Genomic DNA, 12,828 nt, shown 5'->3' on the forward strand with positions numbered 1-12,828 from the left:
CAGTCAGTTCAGTCATTCAGGCGTGTCCAATTCTTGGTGACCCCATGGACTGCAGCAAGCCATGCTTCCCTGGTCATAGCTTTTCTTTCATGGAGCAAGTATCCTTTAATTTCATGGCTGCAGTCACCATCTGTAGTGATTTTGGGCCCCCCCAAAATAAAGGCTGTCACTGTTTCCATTGTTTCCCCATAAACTTGAATGAAGTGATGGGACTAGATGCCATGATCATCACTTTTTGAATGTTGAATTTTAAGCCAGCTTTGCATTCTCTTCTTTTACTTTCATCAAGAGGCTCTTTATTTCTTCTTCACTTTCTGCCATAAGGGTGGTGTCTTCTGGATATCTGAGGCTATTGATATTTCTCCTGGTTATCTTGACTCCAGCTTGTGCTTCATCTAGCCTGGCATTTCATATGATATACTCTGTATAGAAGTTTAAAAAGCAGGGTGACAATACACAGCCTTGACATACTCCCTTCCCAATTTTTACCACTCTGCTGTTCCATGTCCAGTTCTAATTGCTGTTTCTTGACCTGCATACAGATTTCTCAAGAGGCAAGTAAGGTGGTCTGATATTCCCATGTCTTTAAGAATTTTTCACAATGTATTATGATCCACACAAAGACTTTGGCATAGTCAATAAAGCAGAAGTAGATTTTTTTTTTCTGGAATTCTCTTGCTTTTCCAATGATCCAACGGATGTTGGCAATCTGATCTCTGGTTCTTCTACCTTTTCTAAACCCAGCTTGAACATCTGGAAGTTCTCAGTTCACATACTGTTGAAATCAAGTTTGCAGGATTTTGAGCATTACTTTGCTAGATTGTGAGATGAGTACAATTGCACAGTACTTTGAACATTCTTTGGCATTGCCTTTCTTTGGGATTGGAATGAAAACTGACCTTTCCCAGTCCTGTGGCCACACCTGATTTTTCCAAAATTGCTCGCATATTGCATGCAGCACTTTCACAGCATCATCGTTTAGGATTTGAAATAGTTAAGCTGGAATTCCATCACCTCCACTAGCTGTTCATAGTAATACTTCCTAAGGCCCACTTGACTTCATACTCCAGGATGTCTAGCTCTAGGTGAGTGACCATATCATCATGGTTATATGGGTCATGAAGATGTTTTCTGTATAGTTCTTCTGTGTATCCTTGCCACCTCTTCTTAATATTTTCTGCTTCTGTTAGGTCCATACCATTTCTATCCTTTATTGTGTCCATCTTTGCATGAAATGTTCCCTTGGTATCTCTAATTTTCTTGGAGAGATCTCTAGTCTTTCCCATTCTATTGTTTTCCCTCTATTTCTTTGCATTGTTCACTTAGGAAGGCTTTCTTATCTCCCCTTTCTAGTCTTTAGAACTCTGCATTCAAATGAGTATATCTTTCCTTTTCCCCTTTGCCTTTTGCATCTCTTCTATTCTCAGCTATTTGTAAGTCCTCCTCAGACAACTATTTTGCCTTTTCATTTCTTTATCTTGGGGATGGTTTTGATCACTGCCTCCTGTACAATGTCATGAACCTCCATCCATAGTTCTTCAGGCACACTGTCCATCAGATTTAAACCATTGAATATATCTGTCACTTCCACTGTATAATTGTAAGGGATTTGATTTAGGTCATACCTGAATGGTCTAGTGGTTTTTCCTATTTTCTTCAATTTAAGTCTGAATTTTGCAATATGGAGTTCATGATCTGAGCCACAGTCAGCTACTGGTCTTCTTTTTGCTGAATGTATAGAGCTTATCCATCTTCAACTGCAAAGAATATAATCAATCTGATTTCAGTAATGACAACCTGGTGATGTCCATGTGTAGAGTCTTGTGTTGTTGGTAGAGGATGTTTGCTATGACCAGTGCATTTTATTGGCAAAACTCCATTAGCCTTTGCCCTGCTTCATTTTGTACTCCAAGGCCAAGTTTCCTGTTACTCCAAGTATCTTGACTTCCTACTTTTGCCTTCCAGTCTTCTATGATGAAATGACATATTTTTTTTTTTGGTGTTTGTTATTTTAGTCACATATATCATATTTCAAAAGGTGAAAACATATGCAAAAGCTGTATTTAAACTATTATTTATATAACAAAAATAATGTTTAAATTATAAAAGAGTCCAAGAGTCAACAGTCTCACTTTGAAAGGAACAACCAAAATTCAACTGGTTGGTAACTCAGAAACTAACCTGGATTGGGTAATATGATCCTCTTTTCTATGTGACTTTAGAACATCACAATTGTACTACACAAGTAGAAAACCATAGTTGATAAAATAATTGTGTAGTACATAATTAAATTAAGGTATAAAGATCAAGGCTTTTATACCTTAAATTTATACCAACTACAATTAAATCTTTGTAAACCGAGTTTGTATGTTTGTAATCATTTTGATAATTTGTAATTTTGTCGTATTAAATGACATTTAAAACATCTAACAGATTTGTGTTCGATTTAAATATTTAATTTAATTGAATGGTTTTAATAATTATCTAAATTTCATAATATATGTTTTTAAATATTAGTTGTATAATAATACATATTTCATTTTTTAATAAATAGTAGATGATTATATGAAGAATTAATATCAGCTCCAAAATGTGTACAAAGTAATCAGAGTTCCTCTAGTCACTAAAGTTCTTAAGCCCTAAAGGACATTAAGCATTCTGTCAACAACAGAAGGTGAACTCATCTCTATCTATGAGGCTGGTCATAGAAAATCCTGATGCAAAGGGAATTTGACACTAAATTTTTAATTTTGCTTTACATTTGTATCCTCTCTCTTCTTTAAGCAGTCCCATTTTATTCTCTGTGACATCCTACCTCATTTCCTCACCTTAATCATAAAACTATTCGGACTATTAGAATCCCATCACACCCATGTTCACACCCAGGTATCAATTCAGTTCAGTCGCTCAGTCGTGTCTGACTCTTTGTGATCCCATGGACTGCAGTACGCCCGGCTTCTCTGTCCATCACCAACACCTGGAACTTATTCAAACTCATGTCCATTGAGTTGGTAATGCCATCCAACCATCTCATCCTCTGTTGTTCCCTTCTCCTCCTGCCTTCAATCTTTCCCAGCATCAGGGTCTTTTCAAATGAGTCAGCTTTTTGCTTCACGTGGCCAAAGTTCTGGAGTTTCAGCTTCAGTTTCAGTCCTTCCAGTGAATATTCAGGACTGATTTCCTTTAGGATGGATTGGTTGGATCTCCTTGCAGTCCAAGGGACTCTCAAGAGTCTTCTCCAACACCTCTGTTCAAAAGCATCAATTCTTCGGGGCTCAGCTTTTTTTATAGTCCATTTCTCACATCCATACATGACTACTGGAAAAACCATAGCTTTGACTAGATGAACCTTTGTCAGCAAAGTGATGTCTCTGCTTTTTAATACTCTGTCGAGGTTGGTCATAGCTCTTCTTCCAAGGAGCAAGTGTCTTTTATTTCATGGCTCATTCACCATGTGCAGTGATTTGGGACCCCCCAAAATAAAGTCTCTCACTGTTTCCATTGTTTCCCCATCTATCTGCCATGAATGATGGGACTGGATGCCATGACCTTAGGTTTTTGACTATTGACTTTTAAGCTAGTATACTAGTACTCTGTATATACACCCAGGTATACTAGACACCCATGTATACTAGACACCAATGTATGCTGCTGCTGCTAAGTCGCTTCAGTCGTGTCCGACTCTGTACAACCCCATAGATGGCAGCCCACCAGGCTCCCCCGTCCCTGGGATTCTCCAGGAAAGAACACTGGAGTGGGTTGCCATTTCCTTTTCCAATGCAGGAAAGTGAAAAGCGAAAGTGAAGTCGCTCAGTCTTATTCGACTCTTAGCGACCCCATGGACTGCAGCCTACCAAGCTCCTCTGTCCAAGGGAATTTCCAGGCCAGAGTACCAGAGTGGGTTGCCATTGTCTGCTCTGGACACCAATGTATACTAGACAGCAAATTGAATCTTTGTTCTATCTTCTCTATTACCTGTATTTGCATTTTCCCCCAAAGATATCCTGGCCAAAAGATAGAACACAGCCTAAAAAGACTTGATTTTTATACTATCAACAGAGACATAACAGAATCAAGATGGGGAGCAATTTTGAAGCAATATGTAAGTGACTGACTGCTTCAACCAGGCATATTATGGGTTCTTTTGGAGAATGAAATGGCAACCCACTCCAGTGTTCTTGCCTGGAGAATCTCAGGGACCGGAGAGCCTGGTGGGCTGCCATCTATGGGGTCACAGCAGCAGCATGCATATGTATAGCCTCCAAAACACAACAGCAAGTCAGGTGGGACAGGGATAGTGAGAGCAGAGTAACAAGACACTACTAATGATTGCATATTTTACCCATATGTTTAAGTTATTAATAAAAATAAAGCAAGTATTGTTGTAAATTAAGCTCAGGACAGCTTGATGCTGAGTAGGTAAGATAGGTAAGTGGGCAGGTAGAAGGTAGAGAAAGCTTTCCTTGAGTAGTCTTAAACTGTAAATGCTGGTGCTAACTTATGCACTCTACATGGGGTGGAGTATTTGATAGAAGTGGCTGGGTGTTTTTTTAATATCTTAGAAAAGTACAGTCAAATAGACACCTAGAATCTTCCAGCAAATAGATTTCTGCTCTGAATAATGTAGAAAACATTGCATATTTTGCATCACTGCTGATTTAGGAGAAAAAGAGGCGACTGAGAATTGGTATACTTGTGTCAGATAACATAAACCAAAGAAAAAGTTATAAGCCACTGATATTAGTACATGTTTCCTGGATTTGCTGCACCTGTCTTGTTGAATCTATTATTTTCTGTGATAATCAATTTTCATTTTAAAGTGAGCAACTGATATTCACTTTCCTTGGCTTTTCTTTCTTGAATTAATGTGGTTGTTATCTGTTTCTCTCAAAGATCTATCATACTATTTAATTAATTAAAAAGAAGTTTAGGAAAACTAATACCAATATCTTATAAAATTTTATATTAGATTTCTGTGATGCACTGTGTAATATTTAAAAAAACAAAAGGAGTATAGTTAGTCTACTATATTGGTATATTTGGTGTATACAGTCTGAACTCTTTAGCCAATTCTACTTTAAAAGATAATGTTTTGATTTTTCTAGTACCTAGCTCAATTTTCTCCAAACTGGATCCATTATCACTTTTTCCTTCCCTTTTCTCCTTCACATTCCTTTAACAGGGTGTCTGGGTTCTGGGTTAATTAGACATAATATGTGAAGAAGATTACAAAGAGAAAAATCAATTATTTCATTCTTCAGGGTGCAGTTCTAACTTAAAAATCATTTTGTGATGAATTACATAGCCATTATAGTTACATTTGAATTATTAACACAAAGATCCCTGGCCCTCCTGTCTATTTCTCAGTGATTATAATCCTCAAGAATTTAAATTCAATTAGGATTACTCACTAAAAAATGGTACAAAAGTTTTTTTCACCCAGTAATCTATCCTCAAGTTTGTGTAAGACTCATAATATGTAAAATAATTTCAAGAGTTTCAAGAAATCTATACATTTAGTAAATTAGATATATGATATATTTTAGAAAATATATATAGTATAGATATATGAATGAATACATGAGGTACCTTTTTCTGATTAAAAAAGAAACTGGGACACTTGGAAGGGAAGTTATAGTCAGAATCTGAAATAGCACTTCAGAGTTATTTCTTTGGTTTTTTGACTAGAAGGAGAATTTTTAGAATATGCTGTCTTATGTCCAGAAGAATCTATAGCCAATAGTGACTATAATAGGCAATAGAAGAATAATATCAAGTAAGTAAATATTTTAAAAGCAGATAGAACTAATTAAAAACCTATTTCTTACTAGATTTCAAAAGATATTTGAATTCTAAAACTTAATCTGCTTTTATGAACTGAATTTTTAGCCTCCCAAACTACTATTTATGTGAAGAGGGCACATATTTCAGGGAATTTAAAAATATGTCAGGAAGAAGCACGTTGTTTGCATAGTTCTAAGCATGACTAATTTATACTATTATTTTAAAATTTGAAATCATAAGCTCTTGCCTAAATAAACTTCAAAGCTATATATACACACACACACACTATACATGTATAAGTGGAAAGAGCAATATTTTACTCACAGGCAAACTGAAGAATGACTTCTCTACTAAGAATACTTCCAAATGTGTTGGCTGCCAAACACTGATAATGACCAGAATCCTTTGCTTCACTTGGATTGCTTATAATAAAGGCCCCGTCTATCAAACTGTAGCGATAATCACTTTCCAAATCTATTTCTGTTCCATTTCGAAGCCATCTTAGGGAAAAATCAGAAGACAAATGTAAAAATTACTTAAGACATAATACTCCCTGGGTGTATCAGAATCTCACTGAAAGGAATTTTTAAGAAAAGAAAAATGATTAATAGTGAATTTCTACCTGTAATTGGGAATTGGGTTGCCACGAGCTTCACAATTCAGTGCTACTTTCTTTTCATCAGAATCAGTCGGGAAAATTATATCATCTGGTTCTTGCATAAACACTGGTCCGTAATCCACACTTTCTGTAAGGACCAAAAAGACACACTTTAAAATATCTTGAAATAGCAAAACATTTTTTTCTCCATTATGTCCCTACTCAAAATTCTTGCTCTTTCCTCACGCTGAACAGGCTTATTACCAAAGAAAGGTATAGCTGGAAAATTATATTGTTTTAGTAAATTGCAGAGACCTAAATAGATGTTTTTCTCTACTTGACCAAGACGGCTTTTAAAAAATATGATACATGAAATGTAAAGACACACATCTCAAGCATAGGTGTTGTACATTTTAAAATATATCTTTAAATTCACCAAAAGCAGAGCTAAGGAGATAGTAAATAAAAATATTAGTTTTTAAAAAACTGAAATTGTAGAAGTCTTAGAATGTTGAAAATAATATATGATAAAATCATGAACTAATACTCTGCTACTACTTGGGTACTATAGATATGAAAATGTGGGTCCTCATGCATTTTTCACATATTCCTTTCTTCACTTATTCAATCAAGCACTGCTGCTGCTGCTAAGTCACTTCAGTCATGTCCGACTCTGTGCAACCCCATAGATGGCAGCCCACCAGGCTCCCCCGTCCCTGGGATTCTCCAGGCAAGAACACTGGAGTGGGTTGCCATTTCCTTCTCCAATGCATGAAAGTGAAAAGTGAAAGTGAAGTCGCTCAGTCGTGTCTGACTCTTAGCGACCCCATGGACTGCAGCCCACCAGGTTCCTCCATCTATGGGATTTTCCAGGCAAGAGTACTGGAGTGGGTTGCCATTGCCTTCTACTAGATCTCAAAGCACTTTAAATACCTCTCATAGAAGCCTTTAAGACTTTACGAAACATCAAACAACAATTACTATAAAGGTAACATTTTCTGTCTGAGAAAGTATCAGAGCATTTCAATCTTTAAAACTACAGCTGATAATTTTCTTAGACATTTTGTAATCAGTAAAAATTATCTTTAATATCTTTAATAGATAACATATTTGGCATTTGATTCAGTAAAAATTAAACTTCTCTTGAATTTTGAAAAACATCATGTTTTTCTGTTTATAATTGGACATCACTACTAAAACATACATTTATGTAAAATTGACTAAATCACTGCAAATAAAGCTAATTTTAAGTTACAAACCTTCACACTTTTTAGTCAAGGATGTTTATCTTACTTTAGTATGACTTTCAAGCACCCTGGTTTAATTTCAGAGAATCTAAAGTTATGGCTTGTGAAGTATTTAATGACAGCTGGTTTGATGCGAGCAACTCCTCCCTGGCTGTGGTTTCCTCTCCCCGTTATCACAGAGAGATAGGGCTTACCACCATTCTGCTTAAATTCTTCAGTTTTCTGCTGTAAAACTGTCGTCAAATAATCTATAGCCTCATCCACGTGCAGCCCATGGAGGTCTAGAACATTCTGCGGCAGTAGGGAGGCATTGATTTTCTTAAATATCTCCACGGCAGCAAGGTGATTAGCTTCTTTCAACTTTTCCTCATGGAGACTACCCTGCTGGGCATAAAATGTGGCAACGTTTTTCTTCCCCATCTGATAAGTTTCTTTTGCCTTGCTGTAGCATTCCATCCTCTTCTGTTGGTGCAGGAAAGCCTCTGCCTTGTAGTCATCATTCTCTGGGTACTCAAAGTGCTGGAAAGATGGTTCACTTGGTATATCTTCAGTCTCGTTCCATTTCTTTGCCTTTTTCTCCTTAGACTTCTGTGCAGTATGAGAAGTGATATTCTCATTTTGGTGCACAGATTCTTGCGCTACCACTGTTTTTACAGGGTCTCCTTGAAGAACACAATTTAGAAATTGTACTGTGTGTTCTAATGAATAGTTGTGGTCCTTGAAAATGTCCACCAGGAGATTTTGGTTAATGGCTGCAAATATCTTAAAGAGTTGCTTCTCCTTTTAGCTTAGTGGCACAATCTTTCTCAAACATAAGCATCTCTCTTTTCAAATCATGCTTTTCCTGTAAGGCAATTTCTTCTGACATTATTTCTCTGAGTGATACTTTTTTAGTTTGAGTGTTCCAATGATCCAGTAAGGGTAGCATTTCAGGTGCTGCTAAAGTCCTCAGTAATTTTTCGCCTGTTCTCTGAGATGACTTTTGTTCTGAATTATCAAGACCAACATGCCCAACCAGGGAAGGATCTTGCGTTAACTTGACATAAGCTACCTCTTCTTGTCTTTGTTGCTCCATTACAGATTCTTTCCATTTCTCATGATCACTTTAGCCAGATTCAGATCTGTATGAATCACACAATCCTCAACTGTTAGGGACCCTGAGTCAATACCAACAGGGCCAAATAATTCATTGAGCTGAAAAGCCAGTTCAGGGGGCAATGCCAATTCAAGACAGTCTATGGTCAGAGATTTGGTTGTCACTGGAGTGGGATTCAGTGTCTCAGCTTTATCTTCTCCAGTAACTCCAGCTGACAAAGCACTCCCTGCCATTAGAATTGTCTCCATTTCCTGTTCCTCTTCAATCATAAATTCTTCTGTGTTTGGAAATTTCACATAGTCTTCTGGAAGATTTTCATTTTTATTTTATATGCATAGTTATATGCATACCTAGTCTCAAAAGCATTCTGAAATGTGAAATCAGGAAAAAGTAAAGCTTTTTCTTTTTTTACTAATCATAAATGTGATTACATGATAACCTTAGATTAATATTTTCAACATTGGCACAAAAGACGTTTGGGGATATTCTTTGTTGTGAGGATTTTCTGGCCTCTACCCTCAAGATTCCAGCAGCACACCTCCCCAAAATGCAAGAATAAAAAATGTCTGCAGACCTCATTAGATGTCTCATGGGGTCAAAATAACCCTTGTTTAAAGCCACTGTCTTGGAAAATATGAAAAGCAAAGATTTTAGGAAGAACATTTTTCCAATGTCTGTGTTAAACAGGTGGGGTATTTACATTCTCTGTGGATAACCACAAGAAAATACCAGGAAACAATTCAAGAATGAATAATCTCGAAAAATAAAGACTTAGCAAATTATTACTGAAAAGATGTACACCTCCATATTTAGAATAATGAGTTTAGAGTAAATCAATTTGCTTTCTTGAAAAGTACTCTACAGCCATTCACTTTTGGACAAAAATAAACATGGTAGTCCAATCATCCTTCTGATACAAATTGAATACTTACAATGGCCAATACCAACAAATATTTTCTTTGAGTTCTCCTGGAAAACCTAACTGAGGTTCTTTTCCCTAATGTATTAAAAAAAAAATTACATGAGAGTAACTAAAATGTGTTATTCTATATGAAATTCTACTGTTGTTTTACTTTAAAAAAGGAAAACAAATAAGACATTTGATAAATAAATAACTAGAGGAAATTATTGTCAAAATATCATGTTGCATGTTATTGTATCATAATGATCTTCTTAAAATTTGGAAAAGCACATGAAACCTCAAAATCTCAATTATTATTAAACTACATAATCAAATCATGAAAAGGAATATTTTATTCTGGACTTTACACATTAAAATATAATCTTGTAAATTGACATTATAAATATCTATGATATATAAGAATAAATTTTAATAAATATATTTTATACTTTTATACATTTTTTAAAATTCTTGAGCTTTAGAGTCAGACACTTGAATTCAAATTTTAAAACCATCTTGAGCCAACTACTTTTATACTTTGCTGCTTCATTTACTAATTGTAGATAATAATATCTCCTTTCAATATTATTATGGAGATATATCAATATTTGTAAATACTTAGTATGTCACAGTTCAGTTCAGTTCAGTCACTCAGGCGTGTCCGACTCTTTGTGACCCCATGAATCACAGCACGCCAGGCCTCCCTGTCCATCACCAACTCCTGGAGTTCACCCAAACTCATGTCATCGAGTCAGTGATGCCATCCAGCCATCTTATCCTCTGTTGTCCCCTTCTCCTCCTGCCCCCAATCCCTCCCAGAATCAGGGTCTTTTCCAATGAGTCAACTCTTCGCATGAGGTGGCCAAAGTATTGGAGTTTCAGCTTCAGCATCAGTTCTTCCAATGAACACTCAGGACTGATCTCCTTTAGGATGGACTGGTTGGATCTCCTTGCAGTCCAAGGGACTCTCAAGTGTCTTCTCCAACACCACAGTTCAAAAGCATCAATTCTTCGGCGCTCAGCCTTCTTCATAGTCCAACTCTCACATCCATACATGACCACAGGAAAAACCATAGCCTTGACTAGATGGACCTTTGTTGGCAAAGTAATGTCTCTGCTTTTCAATATGCTATCTAGATTGGTCATAACTTTCCTTCCAAGGAGTAAGCATCTTTTAATTTTATGGCTACAAGTACTCAACAAATTATAATTAATAAGAGTAATAACTAAAACTTACTTGTGTCATAATTACTATATGCCAGACATTATACTGAATAATTTATATGCAATATATCATGTAACACTCATAACAATGTGACTAGAACTAATTTCCACATTTTATTTTTTCATAGAGCAGTAATTTTTCATTTTTCTTTGTAAGAGTAGTATCCTTTATTTTTAATTAACTTTTATTGAAGTATAGATGATTAACAATGCATTAAATTCAGGTTTAGAGCAAAGTTAATCAGTTTTATATATATTCACACTTTTTTAGATTCTTTCCCATATAGGACATTAAAGAGTATTGAGTAGAGTTCGTGTGCTATACAGTATGTTTTTATTAGTTATCTATTTAATTTCCCCATTTTATAGAAGACAAAACTGAGGCTAAAATCAATTAAGCAAATTTGTATAGCAAATAAATTATAAATTTGGGGCATAAATTCAGGGTTGTTGGAATACAGAACCTGATTATCACTATCACTATTGTTACTACCACTATTACTATTATTTATAAGCTATTATTATTATATTTAAACAGCATTCACAAAGCACTCTTGTATATTTCTATTTAGTTATCTGAGCTGAGTTTCATAATTATTTGTAATTCAAAGTTGAAAACACTGAGCTTCTGAGAGAAGACTTCTTCAAAATTAGCACATTGTGAATGGTTGATTTAATTAATGTTCTTTGATTCCAAATCTTAGACTCTGAAAACTGTCAAAACAAGACAAGGGAAATAAAGGCTTTCCAGACTGGGGAAAAGCAGAACGCTAAGATTTGCTAAATTATACACTGAAAAGTTAAAGGACTAGTCTGAAAAATACATATTCTATTATGAGAGCCCATACTCTGTTAGAAACATCTGTTCATTGTCACTTCTGAAAGCATTTTAGTGACTCAGTGAGCGCTCTCTCTCCCTCTCTCTTTCTGCTGTTCCTCTTTCTCTTGTTTTTCTCTTAGAAATAAAGTTCATCGTAAAGGGTGGAAAAGCCTGTATCTATGGTGAGTTTCCCTGTCCCTTGCAAAAGGGTGATAAAAGATGCTTCTATTTCTGAAGGAATTAGCTTTTAAAGTTCCATACCAACAAGGTATAATTAAAAGTAAACTCAGACAAACTATTTTGAGGGCTTCCCTGGTGACTCAGTGGTAAAGAATCCTCCTGCAATGCAGGAGTGGACAGCGGAATCTGGTGGGCTTTTCTCCACATCCTATCCAGCGTTTGTTGCTTGTAGATTTTTGGATGATAGTCATTCTGACAGGTGTGAGATGGTAGTTCCTTGGCTTTGATTTGAACTTCTCTAATATAATTAACAATTTAGAGATTTTTTTTTTCCATGTGCCTGTTAGCCATCTGAATGTCTTCTTTGGAAAAAATGTCTATTCGGGTCTCCTTTTTATAGCCCAGAATTTCACTTGGTAAACGAAGGATAGTACACCCACAAGGCATTTTGGCCGGCTGACCCTGAAGGAGAGGCTTCAACCTGTCTTGACTCCCTCCTTTTACACTTTTTGTCTCCTCCCCCTGAGCCTGCCCTATGCAGATTAGGGCTAGCACACATCATCAGTCAGGTGTGTTTTCTTCACCTGAGGTTCCCACTCCAGGTCAGAGGATTTTCCCTTTGTTCCCTTTTCATGAGCTTTTCCCCTTTCTTTGTCTTGTAGCTGCCACCAGTTTGGACTCCTTTTTCTATTATAATTACCTAACATTCTCCCCTTAAGAGATGGGAGGCCCAATTCAATAGGAATAGGGGCATTGAGGTCTCTCTGCCTACTTCCTGCTGAGCTGAGACATTGAAGGGCATGGGGCCTTGGTCTCTTGCTAGTCTCAAGCCTCAGAGTCCTTATAGACCTGTCTGTCTAAGGGTGAGTGAGTTTCCTTGGCTAAGGCAAACCAAGAGAGAAAGAACATAGCCCAGAATTAACTCAAGAGTTATCCCAAGAAAGCTTATCCCCAAAAACTTAATTTTGGGGGTATTCA

At 36.3% G+C, this 12,828-nt stretch overlaps 1 protein-coding gene across 1 annotated transcript in view; it reads right to left on the reverse strand.

Moving 5' to 3' along the window:
• CNTN5 (contactin 5) overlaps positions 1-12,828 on the reverse strand; it is a 1,678,169-nt gene that overhangs the window by 615,786 nt on the left and 1,049,555 nt on the right. Inside the window, exons 6-7 of the mRNA XM_086338280.1 lie at positions 6,407-6,530; positions 6,109-6,284 (exon numbers count right to left, since the gene is read on the reverse strand). Coding sequence (XP_086194406.1) covers positions 6,109-6,284; positions 6,407-6,530 — 300 coding nt within the window. The remainder of the gene's footprint in view (positions 1-6,108; positions 6,285-6,406; positions 6,531-12,828) is intronic.

Source organism: Bos grunniens, chromosome 15 (assembly GCF_055505025.1).
Source record: "Bos grunniens cultivar Pamir isolate PY7600 chromosome 15, Bosgru_T2T1.0, whole genome shotgun sequence".
NCBI lineage: Eukaryota > Metazoa > Chordata > Mammalia > Artiodactyla > Bovidae > Bos > Bos grunniens.